The sequence below is a fragment of the Montipora foliosa genome, chromosome 6 (assembly GCF_036669935.1).
Source record: "Montipora foliosa isolate CH-2021 chromosome 6, ASM3666993v2, whole genome shotgun sequence".
Classification (NCBI taxonomy): domain Eukaryota; kingdom Metazoa; phylum Cnidaria; class Anthozoa; order Scleractinia; family Acroporidae; genus Montipora; species Montipora foliosa.
Genome location: NC_090874.1, coordinates 3,619,346 through 3,639,345, shown reverse-complemented (window position 1 = coordinate 3,639,345; position 20,000 = coordinate 3,619,346). Strand labels below are relative to the sequence as shown.

Here is a 20,000-nt window from a genome sequence, read left to right as displayed (position 1 = left end):
ATTTTGTGATGAAGCAAATGTCAGAGGCAGTAAATGCCATTTCTGGTGCAACTCAGGCCACTGGTACAAGTGGGCCACACCCACTGGAAACCCCAGGAGCTCTGGCAACAGCCTTAGATGACTTTGATGTAAGTTTAGCATGATTTGTATGAAAGTCAGCTGCACTGTATACTGTAACAGTTGTGGTAGCCCTTAAAAGTAATGAAACTTTCCTCAAGCTCAGGACCCGATGCTTGGTTATTGAATGGTGTTTTAACACCCAAATCAAAATGTTAAATTCAGAATGCAAACAATGTTTGACTCTAGAATCATCCATATCCTCTCAAATGGTAGCAGCTTCATACAATACTGTGAAAATCCGAAAACCGTGAACATAAGAAATATTAATGAAATGTTATTGTATTTCAAGTAAAAAGCCAATCATGCAAGAGAAAACTGAACTGCAACCATTAACAGTAATTAGTTTGTGGTTTCATGTTGCTTCTGATTGGTTGTTGTGCAGTGGGAAATGTTAAAGTCAAATCAAACTGTTCATGGTTTTCAGATTCGCACAGGAATAACCTGATTACTTGTAAAATCTGAGAAATGCTGGACAAAATAGCTGCCCCTGTACTCTTTATATTAATAGAAAAGCATGACTGCTTTATTGCATTGACAATACAAACTGAACATTAATTTTTCCTATATACACCTGTTAATCGTACATGTTTGTTTCACTGTCCAATGAGCCTGAAGTTGTGACACTTTGGTACAGCCATGCTTTTGTGATGTTTTGTACAAATTCTGCGGCCATTACCTGGGGTTTCATTAGAAACCTGTCACTTGCGGTACTATCTTCTATGTTGTCAGAAATTTGCCTCTCACCGCCGCTTACTCTGCGTTGATTTTTCATTCAAACCCTTGTGAAAGAAAAGAGCGACCGCCGCTTACATTGATCAGCGCTGGCATCTACTTCAACAGTTATTGAAACTGCTGGTTTACAAGTGCCTCCAATGACACGATTAATTTTACTGATTACCTTTGTATTTAACTGGAACATTGAAATTATCACTGGCACCTTAACTCAGTCAACAAGCAGTTAAGAGGCATGTGGTATCCATATTTCAGTCGCAAATTGCAATGGACCCCAGTGCCTACTCTGAGAAGCGAACCCGTCCCACATTAGAACAACGCCTGGAAAGCATTATTGGTGGAGCAGCTCAATTGGCAGACTCTATCTCAACAAGAGATGACACGCGTGACAAGATCATTGCTAGTTGTAACGGAGTGAGACAAGCACTTCAGGATCTCCTCTCAGAGTACATGGATCATGTAAGAGTTTTTGATAAATTTTGTGCTGTTAACTTTAGTTTTTATTAACTCAAGTAGTCCTGGCACTGAGCTTCTTATCCAAACTGAAGAACTCTAACAAAATAGTAACTAAAACTTGATAATATCATGATTTGTCAGTGGTGAGCAGAAAAACAAAAATTATATGTTATTGACCTTACAAATCACGATCTTTTGCGGTAACCGAGTTCAATAATAATTATCATTGTTTCATCATTTTATGACTGAGTTGTTTTTCACAATTCCCAACAATTAAATCACTTTCTGAAAGCTCAGGAAAGTGAACTGCCATTTTCACACAAGAGTGTGGTTTCAATTACACATGAGCAGAATATTATTTGCAGCAAAACATTTATTGTAGGCAGTTATTTACAGGTTATGTGGTGGGCTCTCGGCCAATGAAAAGGAAGGAATAATACATTGAATGATTTTTTTTTTCAAGGACCGTACTGTATAAGTTCTGGTTTGTTTAAAAACCCTCTTAATGTTTTTTCCAAAAGCAGATTAGTTTTGTTGAGCTCTCACAGCTAAAAGAATTGACATGTCTCTCTCTTTTATATGCCACCTATCTATTAGCTGCCTCTTGGACCATTGCTGTTAGGAACGTTACCTATGCAGTACACGAAAGGAAAGCGTGAAAAATTCTGGCTTAAACAAGTTTGAATATATCAGTTTAACTTATTTATTTATACTTGAAGGCTACGGGTAAGAAAAAAGCAACACCTGGTGGATCACTAGATCAAGCTTTAGAGAAAATGTGCAAGAGGACACGGGAACTGCGAGGTCAGGTAAATGAAACTTTTATAAATCCAATGGAAAGCTCAGTGAATAAGAATACTTTATAGCAGTTATTATTTTCTTTGAAAAGTCATTTTAATATTCTTAACCCACATCCAAAAGGACCAGGAGATGAAGGTGCTTTAAGTACATGTAAAAAACAGGTAAAAAATTAATGACAACTGCATGTGACTTGGAAACCCTATTAGTTAGTAAATTTGACCAGCAGGAGTGGCCATAGTACAGCCTACCCAAAGCCTGTTGATGTAAAGAACTGCAACTTATTTCCTGTTTGTAGTTACGCCGTGCAGTTGTGGACCACGTATCTGATTCTTTCTTGGAAACCACAATGCCATTGCTTATGTTAGTTGAAGCTGCACAAGCAGGGAATGAAAGAGAAGTAGAGGAATGTGCCAAGCTGTTCACTGATCATGCTGCAAAACTTGAAGAGGTGATTCCTCAGTTTAATTAATACTTTCTCAGAAAATCTAGAGAATCTACTGGTTCCTAAGACTGAAAACTTTGAATTCTTTTTTACAATCTTGTTAATAGTGTTTGTTACAATTCTGTAGGTGGCCAACCTTGCTTGTTCGATGTCAGTTAACCCTGAGAAAGTTAAGATGGTGAGACTAGCAGCCAAGCGCCTGCAAAGTCTGTGTCCTCAAGTGATAAATGCTGCTCGCACTCTCGCTGCACGTCCCCACAGTAAGGTAGCACGTGAGAACATGGATGTTTTCAAGGAAGCATGGGAACAGCAGCTGCAAGTCCTGACTGAAGCTGTTGATGACATTACCAGCATTGATGAATTTTTGTCAACAACAGGTGACTTTTGTTAGCCTGCAAACTTTCTAGCCAAGTTTACAGGGCACCTACATGTAGCTATGATGCTTAGTTCATTAGACAATGATATAATTATTATAAATATTATTGGCTTGTTGGGACTTACATGTAGATGGTCAACCCATCTCTTTCCCAGAAAAAGTATGGAGGCCATGAAATTCAACCTCAGCAACTGAGTACCGGTAAAGAAATGTACATCGAATAACGTTGGAGCCACCTGAATTTTTCAGTTGTCTGTAAGACACAAGTGCTTAGAATGCACCTGGACAGAAAAACTCAGCCTCAATGTGATTCCATAGGTGCGGACGATGGGTTTTATACAAGTAAGTTACATTTTGATATAAAAGAGTAAAAAAATCAAACTACTGGTACCCCCTATGTGGTTTTTCAACAGAGGCCCACATTCTGGAAGATGTGAACAAATGTGTGCAAGCTTTGCAAGATAAAGACCCGCAAACAGTTGACAGGACTTCTGGACAGATACGTGGCCGCACTGCCAGGCTTGAAGATGTGGTTACTGCCGAAATGGAGAATTATCAACAAGGACCTTACACTGATAATGTCATGAGGGCTGTTTTGGTTATGCGCAATGAAGGTACATTGCTTGTATTGTTATTTGCTCCATTTTGTATGTCATATTTTTAATTTTTAAATTTAATGTGGCCAAATGCAATTTAGGCTATTAAGTTAAACTTGAGACAGTGTGGGTCAGCAGTTTCCTGTTTAGATTATTGGGAGCAGTCATAGGCATTTACAGCTCTCTTGCATTTGTCAGCACTTTTCCGCACGTGTGCGTGCGTTCACCTTATTCACGGTTTTCCTGTGGAGGTTCACATTTGCCAGTTTTCTTCGACCCTCCTTGCCTTCCATGTGGTGAGTATTGGGTAAATTATATATTAAGTTTTCCAGTGGTTAGCAGTGTGACTGTGTCTGGGTGAAGGCCACTCACAGGGTTGTCTTGGTTACCCTCTGGAACAGGTTGTGGGGCCAGGCAGCCTCAGCTTCTCAGGCACCTCTCCTTGTCTGATCATGTCATTCACGCAGTCTTTTTAACATAAAGAAACAGGCTCCCATCTAAGCATGAAATGGTCTTGTAAATGATTATTTACTGTGGCTTCTGTGACAGAGAATGTCTTGCAAAGTGTTCTGTTGGGAAAATCCAGCTGCCCTGACCAGATGGACCTTGTGATAGAAAGAGTTCACTGCTATGGAACACAGTCATTTTATTGGTTCATTTAATGCAGTTAGATATATTTTTTTGTGTTTTACTCTCAGTGATTCCACACTTTGCTCAGATTGTTGAGCGATCAGTGACAACTCTAGCCAAAGATCCCCATGGTGAGGTGGATGAAGCACAGTTCATTGATGTATCTAAGCTGGTGAGTGACAAAAACGTTTTTCACATCACTGTGAAAATCAGAAAACCGTGAACACTGCAAATATTTCTGAAATTTTATTGTGTATCATGTAAAAAGCCAATGATACTCAAGAAAACTAAACTAATTACATGTACTTTGTGGTTCCATGTCGCTTCTGATTAGTTAACTTGCTGAAAAATCAAATCAATGTGTGAATGGTTTTCGGAGCTGTTTGGATGATCTTGCTCAAGAATTCAAATAAGAATACATACAGGGGCTTTTCCAGCATACAGTATGTCTTGCCCCCCCCCCCCCAACCCTAACCCAACCCCCCTCCCCCCCATCCCTTCCCCAATCTGTGGGCTCTTGTCCCTGGATTTGTGTCAATGTCACATTTAACTGTTGCATGCAGCATGTGGTTCTTTTTGTAATGGGACTCACTGTAAATAAGATTTTGATAAGATCAGGATTGATTATCCTGATAAGTGTTTCTCTGCCCATTTTGGAGTGGCAAAACCAAAGCGTTTCATTAATTTTCTCTTGTTTGCTGTCATGCTGTTACTGTTATTGCTGTAACATTGTCTTCAACAATGACCACGAGGTGGTTTCTCCATTCTACCTGAGTCAAAGTAACATCCTCTAGACCTTCACAACATTCTTTTAGACATAAATATTCCACAATGGCCAGGAAACATCAGACCTCATGTTGCTATCCATGAGTCTTGGGGCAACAACTTTCTCATTGCATAAGCTTACCATTAGTGCCTCTTTAAGCAAAGTGAACATTTGATAAACTTTTAGCTTTCAAGTTGCAGCTTGAAATTAATAGTCTCTGACTTGTTTGGTTGTCAAATAAATAGAAATTTCTGTGGCTGTTTTTAGGTTTATGAAGGCATCAGGGACATCAGGAAGGCTGTGCTGGCTGGAAGAGTAAGAAAACATTAATTTTATTTTACCCTTTCACAAACACTGTGGTAGAAGCAAGAAGAGCCTTGTTTTGAGTTATAGAGTTATGGTGTTTTCTTAAGCTTTAAGTACTTAATTTAACTTCGTTAACAAGTAGGAGAAGCGTACTCAGTGCTTGGCGTGGCGCTGGCATTTATGGGTGTACAGTGTGGTCTGCATTAGCATTTGGCATTGTCGGGTGTTGCGTTGCTGTTCTGGGAGTAATGTCAGAGACTGTTCTGGCGTTTACTGTGTCAGCGGTATTCTGATGTGGTCTGTGCGTGTACCCTTTGCATGTGCTCGTAATTTTACTCTGCACAGCATACAGGTGTTTTGTGTAGCTTGCATTTTCTAGTGTCCTCTCCCTTCCTTTCCCTTTTGAAGTATTACTTACATGTACTTGTTAACTACATATACATAGTATGTTCTTTCCAGTTCAGTGTGACAGGTACTAGAGCTGTGGCTGGGTTTGTCTGGCAGGGTTGTGGCTGGGTTGCAGGTAGGGCAGGCTCTTGCATGTCCTACCTGCTTAGTTTTGAAGGTACCAGTTCCAGCCCTCGCGTTCCTGGGCACCCAATCATGTGCGATGTAGGCCTTAACTGCCTTTACCGATATAGGTCTCCTAAAATTCTTATCATGGCTTAATTTTCCAGAGACGTGATTTATCAGGAGTTGGGGAAGAGATTGAGATGGAAGATAATTCTCCTGAGCTGTTTGCGGAGGCTCAAGCACGAGCGAGGGAACAAGCTGCCTATGAACAACTGAAAGCCAGCGGTATGTGGTACCAGTATGTTGTATGTTTCATTGGTGGAGTCTTTCTTTGAAACTTTGGGGCGGTTGTACATTGCATGTTTTTCCTTTATTTTTGAGTATTAAAAAGAGTTCGTGCTTTTGAAAATTGAGTTAAGATTTTCTTGAAAAAGTGAATTTTTGATCGAAAAACTTTAAAAAGTTGTTCCTTGTCTTAACCAGATTTCCAAATGGCAATAAAGTATCGTTTTTCAATTTGAAATGGAACGAACAATATGGAGAAACCAGGCAATGAAGCTATGAGAACTATGGAATTTGAGTTTCAAGGATCAGAGTGACAGGAGAGCATGGTTTTAGTTGTCCTAATTGTCGGAAAGAAACCACAATCATAAATTATGTAAAACCTCCAAAATCCCTTGAAATGTTAGTTCAAGGAAGAGAAAGAACTACAAAACCAATCATCATCATCATTATCATCATCATTTCCGTTATCTTTATCATCACCCAGGTCATCAATTTTATCAGTTTGTTCATCATCTTGGACCTTAAACCACATCACTTCAATCTCTGCTATAGATCCAAAATAATATTTATGTTCTCAAGATAGCTTTTTTGCCGAATACCTTTAATTTCCACTTTTACTTGCCACATTCCAGGTAAGGTTCAGTTTGACGTGCGTGCGGAGGGAGGTGAGGACGAAGGTGGAATGGGTGTGTCATCAATCAAGGTCAATGGTGTGGAACACTGCCCAAGGAAAGTAGGACACAACGTGGTAGTTCTTGATCCAATTGGTGAAGTTGTGGCAGCAAAGAATTTCAACACCAATGCAGGAGAGGGTCCTGCAATGAAACAGTTTCTTGATCAACTCCCAGAGGATCATGTTGTTCTTGTTGCAACTCAAGGTGTCAATGGTAGAGAACAAGGTATGTACATTGCAACTATATATAGATGTTTGAGGTGTAATAAGGCCGTGGAAAGGATGCTTTGCGGCAAGCGAAAGGACGACTGAAAAATCAGAGTTCTAGGTAGGATTCAAACCTATGCCCTCTGTAACACCAATCTTATGCTCTACCCATTGAAAGACTAGAACCTGAATGGACAATGACTGTATCTCGCTGGTCTGCTGGCTCTATAGAGTCGTACTCCTACAAATTCTCAAATGCAACTATAGATGTTTAAGGTGTAATTTGTCTAGCGTTCCTTCTATATCTCCTTATTTTCCCTCTCTCCTACTCCAACGTGAGTCTTCTTAGTGGCACGCTTGCTCAGAGAGAAGTTGGCAAATTCTGCACCACAGAGATACGTTTATGAACTGGGGTGATATGGTAAATTGACCACCGTAAAGAAATTTGAAAGATGACGTGTCCAGCGTTAACCCTTCGTCAGCGCGAAGAAACTAAACCACTTTACCTATTCTGAAATTCTGCAGCAAATGAGAAACCAGTCTTTTGTCTGACAGTGAAATATTATCGGATGTTTTCTGCAATTGCGTTTGTACCAATGAAGGAACTGTCCGCCATAACCTTACGGGTGGTAGATAACCATCGATGTGTTCAGCTTTTGTTAACGATGGGCCCTGATTTTTGAGCGGTATACAACTTGTGTTGTAAGTGATTTGACCATTGCCTTGAGTTTTTATTACCACGTGCAGTGATTTGCTCAACGCGTCACATAATCAACCAATCAGAGGCAAACTTACACGCTTTCCCGTGCATAGCACCGGTTGCATGACACATGCTTTGATTTCTGATTGGCTCATTTAAATGACTCCCAGCCTCTGTCGTGATTGGCTAAAATAATTTCTTTAATTTTTTGGTTTTACAATAACAATTGTAAACCGCCCAGAAAGCATCATGTTCAACGCTCGCTTGTCGTTTAGGTAACAACGTTGGCGCTGCTGCACCAGCGCTGGAGCGTCTTGGAGCACAAGGACCGTTTGACCCTGGTTATCATGGATCGTATGCTTTTTCTGGCTGCACTGGTACCTCACCCAGATTTTACACCAGAACAGAAGTACGTCCCAGATACCATGGACCCTCGATTGTGGCGCAGGTGATACCAACTCCTGCATTGCAGAAAGGTGTGTCTCGTATTGTTTCCCAGGAAATATCAAAAGACGCCATCTTGGAAAGAAATCTACATGTTCGGCTTAAAAGAGCCTTTAAGTTATTACACACTCGTAACATACTAAAAGACTTCTCTTTCCTAAACCAAAAGCCTTTTTAAAATGTGCTCTTACCTTTGGCTTCCATTTGTCGATGAAAACTAAGTTCAACTGAAAATATTGGTCCAATGGCGCGCCAGTACGGACCGAGCGCAGCGATGTCCTTTCAAAAACGACCGAAGACTAAAATTCCCCAGTAGGGTCTCGAGCAGGTGAGTTCAGTAAATTGTTTATTATATGGCATCGTTTCTTTGAGCGATCGCACACTTCTCCGCTTGGTGAATGTTCGTAATTTTCGTCTTCTATCAGCGAACTTTCAACGGGTAACCTTTTACATGTAAAACTAAATTCCGGGCAAGGATCTCATGGATATACACACCAACCATAACTCTAAAAAAGTAACCATTCTAAATCAGTTTCTAGACCTAAATATTGCTATAGCAATAAGATAAACGAAAGTTTAAACTTGATCACTGAAATGGGCACTCAGACCTAATCTGTAAAATGAGAGTTTAACCTAGGGGACTATAATTGTACTGTCGTGATGAAAAAAAAGATTAATTCCGCTCTTTGAAAAATTTTTGTTTTTCGTTTAACTTGAATAGACCGATTCGGCTAACTCAATGTTGTACCCAATTCAAATCTCTCTGGTGTGTTTGTTTGCATGGTAATGTAGCATTCAAATATAAATGATATGGAAATGCTTGGAACAAAACGTTTAATTCTCAAAGTATTTGAATTGGGTACAAGATTGAGTTAGCCGAATCGGTCTATTTCCCGGGAGAGAGAAAAGGTACGGAAATGGCCCGTTTCCATGGTAATGGTCCGTATTGTAAAATCCTGACCGAAATCCAGCCAATCCGGTGCTCCGTTTGGCCTTAGAATTGCTTGCCATATGTACATATGTATGTATATAATATGCCATCTGTATATATATGTATATATTTATAATAAGGTGCATTGTCTTTCACGATTCCTACAAATCGGAAAAAATGGTTTGAAAGTTTTATAGAGTGCTTTCTCCTCTTGAAACCGACACTGACAAAGAGCTGAAGTCATAGTCGGAGTAACCGTTTTACAATTTTCGCCAAAAGCGAAGTAGAAAATCACTGTTGTTAATTAATCGCACCCGGTTTTTCCCGCGCTCTGACACTGGCGGCATGGATTTTCTTCAAAATCTAATTGGTCCTTCTGTCTAGTTGGGTATTCGCGATTGGCCAAAGGAAATTGTAGGGGCAAGTGTGTGGGGAGGTGACTGAACATAGGGCGTTAAAGGCGCACATCTTTCGACATTTTGATAATTTTCACATCTTGACAGGTTTGGTGAAAGTGAGCATCGTTGCTGAGGGAGAGGACGATCCAAAGGGAACAGGCCGAACATCAATCAAAGTCAATGGAATTGAGCGATCACCGATGCTCCGGGGACATAACATTGTCGTCTTGGATAGCGACAGAAACTTTATTATGGCAGCGAATTTCGACACGGCTGATTCATCTAAGGGGGAGGGAGTGAAAATGGGAACGTTCTTACAACAGCTTCCCCAGGAGAGAATAGTGCTGATTGGTACCCAAGGAAGCACTGGTAAGTACTGGGACATCTTTAAGTGCATAAATAAGATTAAGTGTGGTAATACTGCGTATCACAATAAATGAAGTCAATTTAGGACTAGAAGTTTTCTGTGCTTTGAAAATGCGTGAATTCCCTTCCACTACAATCAGAGAGTAATGGTTGCCCCTTTCACCACCAAGAGCCACACGTATAGATTTACTCTGGCTATGCCAGACGATTTAATGCTGGAAAGGGTTAACTGATGTATCAAGCGAAAAAGTTCCTTCTCGTCCCAACGCTATGAAAAAATGCACTTTAATCACGTCCTGTTGGCTTGATAGTTCAGTTGTTAAGGGGGGTGGCCCTTAACTACCAAGCTGTTTCTATGGATCCCTTCAACTGTACAGTTACCATTTTTTGCCAAGTGTGTTCTATTTAACATTTGTTTGTCTGGTTCGACTCACAACCATATTTGGCAAATCACGTGACCAAAACAGAAAATGCCTTAAAATGAGTGAGTCAACTATATTTTTCACAATTTTTTAACGCAGCAGTTGCGCATGCGCATTCTGATTGAAGTAATGTCAGATTTCCATTGAAAAAGTTTCTTTATAGAACCACCCATGCAACCTTTTTGTAGGGCTCTTTGACTAAAAATCCTCCTTAGCAACTATGGTCTTTCTGTAGTTAAGTGCCACCCCCTTAAAGCGATCAGTGCGAAGTGCAATGGCATGCTCACTGGTTCGAGTTCTTGTCAAGCCAGCATTTTTCTCAGGGTCCACGCTATGCCAGAAATTGCAGTAAGCTACTGACAAACTGAACGTTTCAAAGAGAAATATTTTTCTTTGAATTCCATTTACAAACCTCTTGTCCAATAAAGATCTTTTTTGAAACACTAAAACTTCTGTATGTTAACGGATTCGGTGTCAAGGTAGAAAAATTCCGCCCGCTCCCAGAGCCAATCAGATTGCAGGATTCGCAAAATTCCGCCCGATCGCGCATTGAGAAAAAATTTTTTACGTTTTAAGTCTCTAAATGCTGGTGCACTAATTAGGGGACATTGTACATTAAACTCAAATCAAATGTTCTTTTGAGAAGACGGGAAAAAGCGTAGTACCCAGAGAAAAACCTCAGAGCAGAGTAGAGAAGCAACAAACACAACCCACATATGTATGACGTTGAGTCTGGGATCTAACGCGGGCCATATTGGTGCCCTGCTCCCCTTACACATCCTTGCTTAATTTCGATAAGTTCGTTAAATGTGCCATTTCTAATTTTTGCAGGAACCTCAGTGAACGATGCGAAGGAGGCACTTTATGACATAGGTGCTTCTGGAAATGTTCATCCCGGGTTCCATGGCTCTTGGGCCTTCGTTGGTTACACTGGCCCTGAGCAAGTCAAATGGGCTAAGGTGGTGAGCCAGCCGCGATATAAAGGACCAGCTGTTATCGAGGAGATGATAACCAGTCCATCTGTAGAGGAAGAAATAAGTGAGTTATTTACCAATCTTGAGGTTGTGTTATAAACCAGTTCATTGGCAGGCAATATATTATCACTCGCTTTGAGTTGTTCATGTCTGTATTACTCTTCTAAAGCGCATTTAAAACATGCAAAGTAAATTTCAACGACTTTAAGGTCGGCGGTCCAACTCGTTTTCCCACTACGACTTTTCATTTCAAACTCGTCGTACTATGAGTCCGCAGTACGAGATTTGAGACTTTGCGCATGCTCCTTAGAACTTGCGTCCAGATCTCGTACGCGTAGTCGTATTCGTCGTCGGTGCTACGAAACGACGATAACGACTACGACAACGTCACAAAACAATAATATCATTGGTTAAAAGAGCATAAATAATCGTGCTGCCCGTGCAGGACTGATTTTAGAAAGTATGTTGGCGGTTCTCTGCATAACGACGACGTGAAATCACCAAATTTGAGGTTTTGACGACAACGTAAGCATGGAACATAGAATATTTCATTCTCTGTTTTCACTTTAAAACCGCTCGTACCAATTTATTTGTAGGATACTTCGCCCATATTGTAGGACGTGAACGAGACTTATGATCGAGCCAAGTTATATTTTGAGGTGACGATTTCGTCGACCATCGCCGTCGTAGATCTACAAGTCCCCAATAGGGAGTTTAAGAAACCACGACGGCTGCAGCCACGAAAACGTCACTTCAAAATATAAGATTGAGCTATTCTAAGTATTTCATGATTATTCCATGTTGTTTACATTATACAATGTGGGCAAAGTGTCCTACAACTGGATTGGTACAGAAGGATTTGAAGTAAAGAGTGAGACTGAGAGATTCATTGTAGTTTGTCCACATGGTCGTAGTTTTGACAAGTACGGGAGAGAAACGTTCAAAAATGCGAGCAACACGATCATTTTGGTTCTTTTAAGCAATTTTGGCGTTGCCGTAGCCGTGGTTTCTTGATCATGAACTCCCTAATCCTGGCACTGTAGACCGTTTTCACTCACGTGATCAGTAAACTTGTTTTTCGACCGAAACAAAAGAAAACGATTACATGATAACAGAACTCAATTCCCGGAAGATTAGTTGGGAACACCAACATGACCGCCGTTCCATTGTTTAGGAACACCAAGATGGCCGCCGTGACGTCAAGTGAAAACACTCTATAGCCGGACAATAGACCGAATGTGTAACTGGCGGCCAAAAAGATAATCCTTTGTCTTTGTGCTAATTAGACCCAATAGCCTCCTTAGCACGGCCAAAATACAAATGAAAGGTTTCTTTAGAACGAGGCTAATTGGTCTGATTAGCACAACGGCAAAAGAATATTTTTTGGCCGCCATTTATGCAGTCGGTCAATTGTCACGTGAACCACGAGTCTCCGTAAAGCATCCGAACTAGTAATCGGAAGGTCGTAGCTTCCACTCCTGCCGAGCAGCGCTCGGATTTTTTGTGGGACGTAAAATAACCCACACGCTCTTCGCAAAGGGCGGGGCATGGTGTTCCCGGTGTTGTGGTCTGTGCGTTGTATGGCCTAGTCTTCGTTACGCTCACTTACCCTCGGGGATCGGCCTGTGTTAGGTAGTTCGTATCCTATTGTTGTCTCTCAATGGGCTTTATCGCTGAATGCATAAATGAAATGAAGGTATATTTTCGTTATGTAACTTGATTGGAAAGAAAGAGAGAGAGAGAGCAATCGTGAGTGCTGACCCACTGTAGGGGCTGACGTCAGTTTGAAAATGGGCACTCTGATTATCATTACCTTGAAGAAGGTCTCGAAGCAAATTATTTCGAGGATCTTGACAGAAGGAATAGGACATGTAAGCACGTAAAACTGCCAAGTTTACGTTAATGGCGTATGAATTGCTTTCTTTGGTTTCGGAAAGGTCTGTGGAAAAAAATGAAAACGCAACTTTTGTTAAAGGATTTTCATGAACAAAATTCACTTGAACTGACGTAGAGGTGTAACTAACCCTTACGGTCTGGATGATATTATTTCTCGTTGTACAGGCGCCATGAATGCAGCCGAATCGGAATATGAACCAGTTTCTGATTATGAAGGAGAAGGAGCCGTGTCCGATTACGAAGCACGATCCGAATTTGATGACACTGATGACTGGGACAAGGACAAGAGCATGTCCAAGAGAAGCGCAAGGGTAGGGAGAGTCACAGATTAAAGTTTTCGGGGGTATTTACATGAGACCGGGACGAACAGGAAATTTTTGCAACCGCTACGAGAGTTACTCGTCTCGGTCCAGCAACCGAGACGACTGAAGTCAGACCGGTCTGAGTTCATTGTCAGGCCGGTCTCATGTAAACGCAAAGGAATAAATGTATGGAGGCGGATAGTAACTCGTGCTGGTCTTTTGTAAATACCCCGTTAGTTTAGGACCTAGGGTTATTCGAGAGCTTTAACGGGCAACAACGGTCAAAAGGCGTGTATAAAAATACAAGTTAATGAGATAAGCCAAGTCTCTGTGAGTTGTTAAGGGTTTTTGTGGGTATTTTTTATTGTTGCCTTTCAGAAAACAATAAATCATTATTTCGTCATTTGCTTAAAAGTGTATCTCTATCTGTATTTGATTCGTGCGCCTGGTTTCAGTCTTGAATGTCGTTCGTAACTGTCCAGAAAAATCGCTTTTCCTTTCATACAAGTTCTGGACTCAAAGTCTCTTCTTACATGGTGTTCTTGTAAATAATATAAAACACACAGACGCTATCACAGTCAATTTTTTTCTATAAACTGTATGCTCCTAACTGATACAAGATTGTATCAGCTTTTTGAAACGAATTATTGTAATTTAAGTGATATTCCGTTGCTGCCAGTGGAAAACGGAGGCGTACCTGCAAGCAGCTGCATTTTCAATTTGTATTTCGTGGCATTTTCGTCGTGAAAAGCTTGGGTTGATTTTAGCAGTTGCCCTCCTCTTCTTATTGTAATTTCAATATGTCAAGCAAAATCCAACTATTTAAGAGCCACTGGGATTTAGCATTTTTGCACAATGTTGGCAATTTCGATGTGGTGTCTTTTTGCTTGAATAGTCGCTCATGAGAGCTTTGCCGGCAGAAGAAAAAGCCAAGATTGAGCAGCTGACTGAGGGACTTAAGCTGGAGAAGAAGAAACTAGACAGAGAGTTGACTAAATGGGACGAAAGTGGAAACGATATTATTATCCTGGCGAAGAAGATGTGCATGATGATGATGGAAATGTCAGACTTTACAAGGTGGGCAATTATTAGTTAACACAAGTTCAAATCCCTTGCTTTAGCGATGAAACTATTGTTTTAAGGTTTAAGTCAGTAACACTTGTATGACTACGCATTTCCGCAATAATATAGATGGTTTTCACCTAGCCTACAGGGCAGGCGTATTTTGATGGGATCGAGGGACAATGCCGCCAGCTTGGATAGTTAAAGTGACGAAGAGTTGGGGAGAGTGAAAAATGTCCCAGGGGAGAGGACTTTCAACTTACACTTGTACTAGGGGAGGGGGCAGGGGGAGTAAAATACCCCTCCCACATCTCAATCGCTCGCGCCAACCCCTCTCTGCTTTCAAAATGGCGGACTTGTGTTCGAAACATTTAGTCTTGACAAGCCTCTGCTGCCAAAAAATGTCGGCTCTGCAGGCTAGTTTTCACATTACGTCTTCGCCGTCATGTTGGTGGACGAAAATAAAAGATCTCTCATGAACTTCTTTTGTTCGTTTGTACATTCCATCATTGTCATCTTGGTCTCAAGAGATTGGTTGAAAACCATCTATATTCACTTTTTGCCCCCGCTCAGTCCTTTGTCCCATTTGATTGGTAACAAATGACTTATTTTTTTACTACCGTCACAGATATTTTTGATTATTTTCTGCTATTTCACGTTTTTCAGGGGAACTGGACCATTGAAAACAACTATGGATGTTATTGACGCTGCCAAGGTACCGTGCTTAAGCAATTTATTTTCAATTGATCGGTTATTGGCTAACTTTATTTTGAATACGAACGATTGTGTGCTCATTAAAACTTTTTCTTTTCGTTTTAGAGAATTGCCAAAGCTGGAGCCAAGATGAACCAGAAAGCGACCGAAATAGCCCAGAGGGTAAGTATCGAACACTTTCCAATGCGACGGTGTTAAGAATATTGACTAGAACGATTACTTCCGCTCAGATTGTCAAATCATCATATAAGGCACTGCAGTCGCCCAAAGGACGTAGTACTCCATTTCAGTAGTGGCGTGGAGGCAAACGTAAAGCAAGATAATTACTTTGGCCAATCACAACAGAGACAGACCATCCAATTAGCCAATTATGACATAGCTTGCGTAGCTTTGGGTTTCGTGCGGAGCGCCCGAGCGAGTGGCGAAGCCGCGAAAACAAGCGGCAGATCTCCACCCCGTTTCAACGTCGCGGCTTCGCACTCGGTCGAGCTCTTCTCATTTAGTACCAGCGTCGGAGACTAATCATTACGCAAAGAAAATACACGAGGTTAGATCTAAGAGTGGGAAGGAGCGACCGGGGAAGTCACAATTGATTTTGCTTTGCCTGGGAATTGAGAGAATGTGAGAATGTAGTGATAGGGAAAGAAAGTACCCGCAGCGTAATTTTTGACCGGAAGGCGCTTTAACATTTTTTTTTACAATTAACAACGAACATAGACATTGTCTCTCTTGTTTTTTCCTTAGTGTCCTGATTCAAGTTCCAAAAATGACCTGCTGGCTTACATACAGCGTATCGCTCTCTACTCCCACCAACTGACCATTACAGCGCGAGTGAAAGCTGATGTACAGATGATCAGTGGAGAGCTTGTCGTATCAGGGGTAAGTTACGTTATTTCCGGCATATCCACTGAGACAACCAACCAGAAGGGTGCATAGTTATGATAGTGAATCACCGATGGAGAAACGATCGAGGCTCCTAATATCACATGGATTAAAAGATTTAAACTTTGAACTGCAAAAGACTCTGATACTACTTTCTTTTTTTCTCAGTTGGACAGTGCAACTTCTCTTATCACAGCTGCCAAGAATCTTATGAACGCTGTCATCTCAACTGTCAAGGCTTCTTACGTCGCAAATACGAAGGTAAGATTTTCCCTCCTTTAACATAATAATATACTCGACTGGCCGCTTCTCGTAAAGCCGTGATTCCCAGGTTTAACGAAGTAAAAATGGTGAATGGAAATAAACTTAGCTTAAGGTATGGGACTGACGGGAGACACAAGGGTTGGCCATTTACAAAAGACGCGTAGTTGTTCATCTTTTGGCTACCAAGGACAACTGCAGGTAGTTATCAACGGAGATCTTTGGATTTTCAACTGAGGCCCTCGTCCACTTGGCCATGCTGTTCTCTTTGCTTCAAGTTGTATTTTCTCCCTTGTGATTCTTAGCCCCTGAATTTCAGCTAGGACTATCATACTTCGACGCCAAATAATACGCTTTTTGCAGATACAGCGGCCATTTTGAATTCTGTTGTTTCGAAAGACATTAGGGCCGTTTATACGAGAGAAAATAAGCCGCGGCTTACTCTGGCCGCGGCGTACATAATACGCGAAAGGAACTATTTATACGAGTATAAACTCACAGGCCAGGATAGAAAAAGCCGTGAACGTAGATTTTGTACCATTTATACGGGGTGTTCGCGTCTTATGTAAGCCTCGGCTTACTTTCTCTCGTATTATGGGATGCTCAGGGGGCAAATTAATACGCATTTGCTCCCTGTGCATCCCATAATAGCTATTTGAAACAATAGAAATCGAAATGACCGCCGTATCTTCAAAAAGGTCTATTGATTATTGATTGGGGCCCTTCATGTTCGTGATTCAATTATTTTGTTCCTCGTCGCTCTAACAATTTTTTTGTGCTATCACATGCTAATCGTTTGCTTTTTTCTTCCCTTCTGCAGCATAAATCGGGAGAAGCAAGGGTAAGATTTCTTGAACTTCCTTTTGTAAAATGTCAAAGATGTCGTTATTCACAAATCTGACATCGTCAGCTGACCATGTGAAAATTTGAGAGGGTCGGGGGAACCAGCCCGAGGGATGTATTGTTGCATCGGGAAATTACAGTGTTGAACGTGAATAACGTGGAAAACTGAACTCTCGCACGATGACGAAGCTATTCAGTTCACATCATGAATCCGGGGCTTCCTTGCTTTGTAAATATGGTATTTACTAGCTTAAATAATGACCTATTCCGGATAATACACTTGAACGCCGATTGGAGCGCGCCTTGAGGTTACGTTCCACGTCAGCTTTTTTGGGTGGTTACAGAAGGATAAATTTACAATAATCAGCGATCCGCTTTCATTCAGGGCAATTTGTGCGCGCAGACAGCTGTTCATCGTGTGGTTAGGACATTTTGTCGTCTTTGGTGTGGATTTAGGAGATCAAAAGTCAACGTTGTTTTGTGCATAATATAATTATATATATAAACTTTAAAAATATGTATATATAAAAATAATAATGATAACTATAAATACGTCACAATTGGTTGACCTAATTTGAAAAACTTTTTCATAAGAATACATAATTGTCATAGCCATTTTCTTTTGAAAAAATAAAATGAAATTGTAAGAGAACGTTAAAAATACTAATCCTAAAGTTTTGCTTGTTCCTTCTCGATTTCAAAATCATTATCAAAATAATGACATTTTATTTTGCATTTTTGTGTAGACTTCCAGTGTCACTTGGCGCATGCGTGCTCCAGAAAAGAAACCACTTGTTAACCTTGACAAAGATGACCGCATACCACAGTTACAGCGGGCGGAAAAAGTCAAACAGGAATCACCTATACAAGCGCTGTCGGAATTTGACACTTCGGAGATAAAAAGACAACCCGACTTCTACTGAATAATGAACTCTGGCTTCTCTTTTTAAGTTTGACACGCATCGCTTTGTTGGAAAATTAGACTATATTCGCTTTATCATCCACTTGTATAATCTTGGTCTTGCTTTCTTTGTGGGAGGTCAGATAAGCAGATGTTTCTTAAAGGTGCTAAGCAACCCTTCAGTTAAGTTTAAAACAGTGCCTTGGTATAAGGGAATTCGGTGTTGATTACAATTTTTTCCTCGGCCAATCTAATTGTGCTTTTTGTGAATCCTCCGAGAAGTCAACTTGTAGCCCATTATAGAAGGTAATCTTTAGTAGCTTAGTTTAACAAGTTCCTCTAATTTTCTGAAGTCAATTTCAGTAGCAATGCGCGTTTGAAACAAGTTCTCATGTCAGTCCAGCAAGACAAAATGTCATCATGACGTCACAGATTCCCCTTGATGTTAGCATTATTAACAAAGAGTTGCCGGCATAACGAACGTAGCCAAACTCCTTGGTTTGTACACACATTGCAATTATAGGAAGAACTTTGCTGTAAGATATTAGTTTTAAATTTTGGGCACTCCTTTTTAGAAAATAATGAAAGAACGAATGGAGTGTTCCAGGTACAGAGTTGCTTATTTCACTTTGAAAAATTCGTCAAATTGCGTCTTAAATAAGGTATCCTCAAGGGTTGGGATGAACGACAGGGGCCGGTGGCTCGAAGCCTGGTTGGCGCTAACCGTTGGTTAAGAGGTATCAAAACCTATAGGTTTCCATGGTATTTAACGCTGGTTCGCGCTAGCCATGCTTCGAGCAACCCGGGCAAGTTCCTCGAAAGTTCCGAAACGTTACGGGCCATTTTCGGGTGTCACAATTCCCTTTGTATCTCAAGAATAGAGAGGATTTAGGTTGTCAAACTTCACAGTCATTCTTCTTTTTTTTTTTGGCCGTGAAAACATGTGAAAAGATCCGATTTCCAAAACAAGCGGTTGGCAGTTTCACAAATTGCTTCTCGGGCCCGAAAAGTTTTCGGGACTTTCGAGAAACGGGTCTCTGAACGAGAAGGAATTCCAGAATCGCCAGATTCTCTCAGCTTCTCTAGAAAGTCTTTTATCTCCGGGTGTTATGTACAATGGAGAATTCAATTTCGCAAGTTTTAGTTTTCGTCCCTCATCAGTCACACTTTGAAACTCGCACTGAGCTCGAAGTCACGTGACTTGCTATCATGTGATCTCTGAATGTATGCAAATGCAAGGAAGAACTTTACCCTGAAGGGCATCCAGCAATTGCTTTTCCATTATTTTGGTAGGACTATTAATAGCGTGAAATAGGCGCATACGTCCTTGGAATAGAAGAGTGAGTTGAACTCACCAACCGTTCTGTTTGGTGGAGAAGTTATTTCCCTTGAAACAATTGTAAATGATGTACTAGTTTTACGTCATGAGAAGAGAGCTTAGTCAACAGCAACGTGAAAAACGGAAAGTTTATAATTCCAAGTCGTTTCACAGTTGCACAAAACTCCAACGCCGCGCCGTGATTTTCTTGTCTCTTTCAGGAAGCGTTGGCGTTGCTAAAAGCTGCTGCAATTCCAATAAAGTACTTTGAAGGGGCCCGCCTAGAATAGGAAGGTTTTCTGCAGTTTTTTCTCTTACAAAATGAAGTAAATGTTGTTGAAACCTCTTGGGACATTACGTTTCGGAGCACCACCAATGGAGCACTTTTAAATAAACGGTCAAAAGATCACACTGTGTTGTATTGACTACTGTTAGTAAATATGAACTTACAATGGTATAAAAAGGGTCGTTTACTGTTGTGAGAACTTTGAGCTGCTTTTAAGGTCGTCAAATAAAGATTTGCCATTTCGTCATGCCGTGGAAATCGGAGTTGTTCATGGGGGTTAGACATGTGAAAGCAACTTTCCCAACATTTTCTTGGGCGAAACTTTAACGGACAACCATAATATTCGCAACACATCTTGACTTTGTGTCAAACAAATTTTCACTGGAAAACTAAGGGA

The 20,000-nt window shown here is 40.8% G+C and overlaps 2 protein-coding genes across 2 annotated transcripts in view; one reads left to right on the top strand and one right to left on the bottom strand.

Annotated features, from left to right (window-relative positions):
- Positions 1-19,726, top strand: part of LOC138006350 (catenin alpha-2-like) — a 28,292-nt gene extending 8,566 nt beyond the window's left edge. Inside the window, exons 6-26 of the mRNA XM_068852619.1 lie at positions 1-128; positions 1,108-1,311; positions 2,028-2,117; positions 2,405-2,557; positions 2,679-2,928; positions 3,341-3,541; positions 4,222-4,325; positions 5,187-5,234; positions 5,903-6,023; positions 6,656-6,922; positions 7,879-8,079; positions 9,482-9,745; positions 10,996-11,202; positions 13,200-13,345; positions 14,232-14,413; positions 15,065-15,113; positions 15,218-15,274; positions 15,857-15,991; positions 16,163-16,255; positions 17,076-17,096; positions 17,845-19,726. The exon at positions 1-128 is cut by the window's left edge and continues 46 nt beyond it. Of these exons, the coding sequence (XP_068708720.1) occupies positions 1-128; positions 1,108-1,311; positions 2,028-2,117; positions 2,405-2,557; positions 2,679-2,928; positions 3,341-3,541; positions 4,222-4,325; positions 5,187-5,234; positions 5,903-6,023; positions 6,656-6,922; positions 7,879-8,079; positions 9,482-9,745; positions 10,996-11,202; positions 13,200-13,345; positions 14,232-14,413; positions 15,065-15,113; positions 15,218-15,274; positions 15,857-15,991; positions 16,163-16,255; positions 17,076-17,096; positions 17,845-18,021 (3,098 nt within the window). The 3' untranslated portion in view covers positions 18,022-19,726. The remainder of the gene's footprint in view (positions 129-1,107; positions 1,312-2,027; positions 2,118-2,404; positions 2,558-2,678; positions 2,929-3,340; positions 3,542-4,221; positions 4,326-5,186; positions 5,235-5,902; positions 6,024-6,655; positions 6,923-7,878; positions 8,080-9,481; positions 9,746-10,995; positions 11,203-13,199; positions 13,346-14,231; positions 14,414-15,064; positions 15,114-15,217; positions 15,275-15,856; positions 15,992-16,162; positions 16,256-17,075; positions 17,097-17,844) is intronic.
- Positions 19,719-20,000, bottom strand: part of LOC138006351 (vesicular integral-membrane protein VIP36-like) — an 11,423-nt gene continuing 11,141 nt past the window's right edge. Inside the window, exon 9 of the mRNA XM_068852620.1 lies at positions 19,719-20,000. This exon is cut by the window's right edge and continues 1,029 nt beyond it. The gene's annotated coding sequence lies outside the window, so the exon portion shown is untranslated.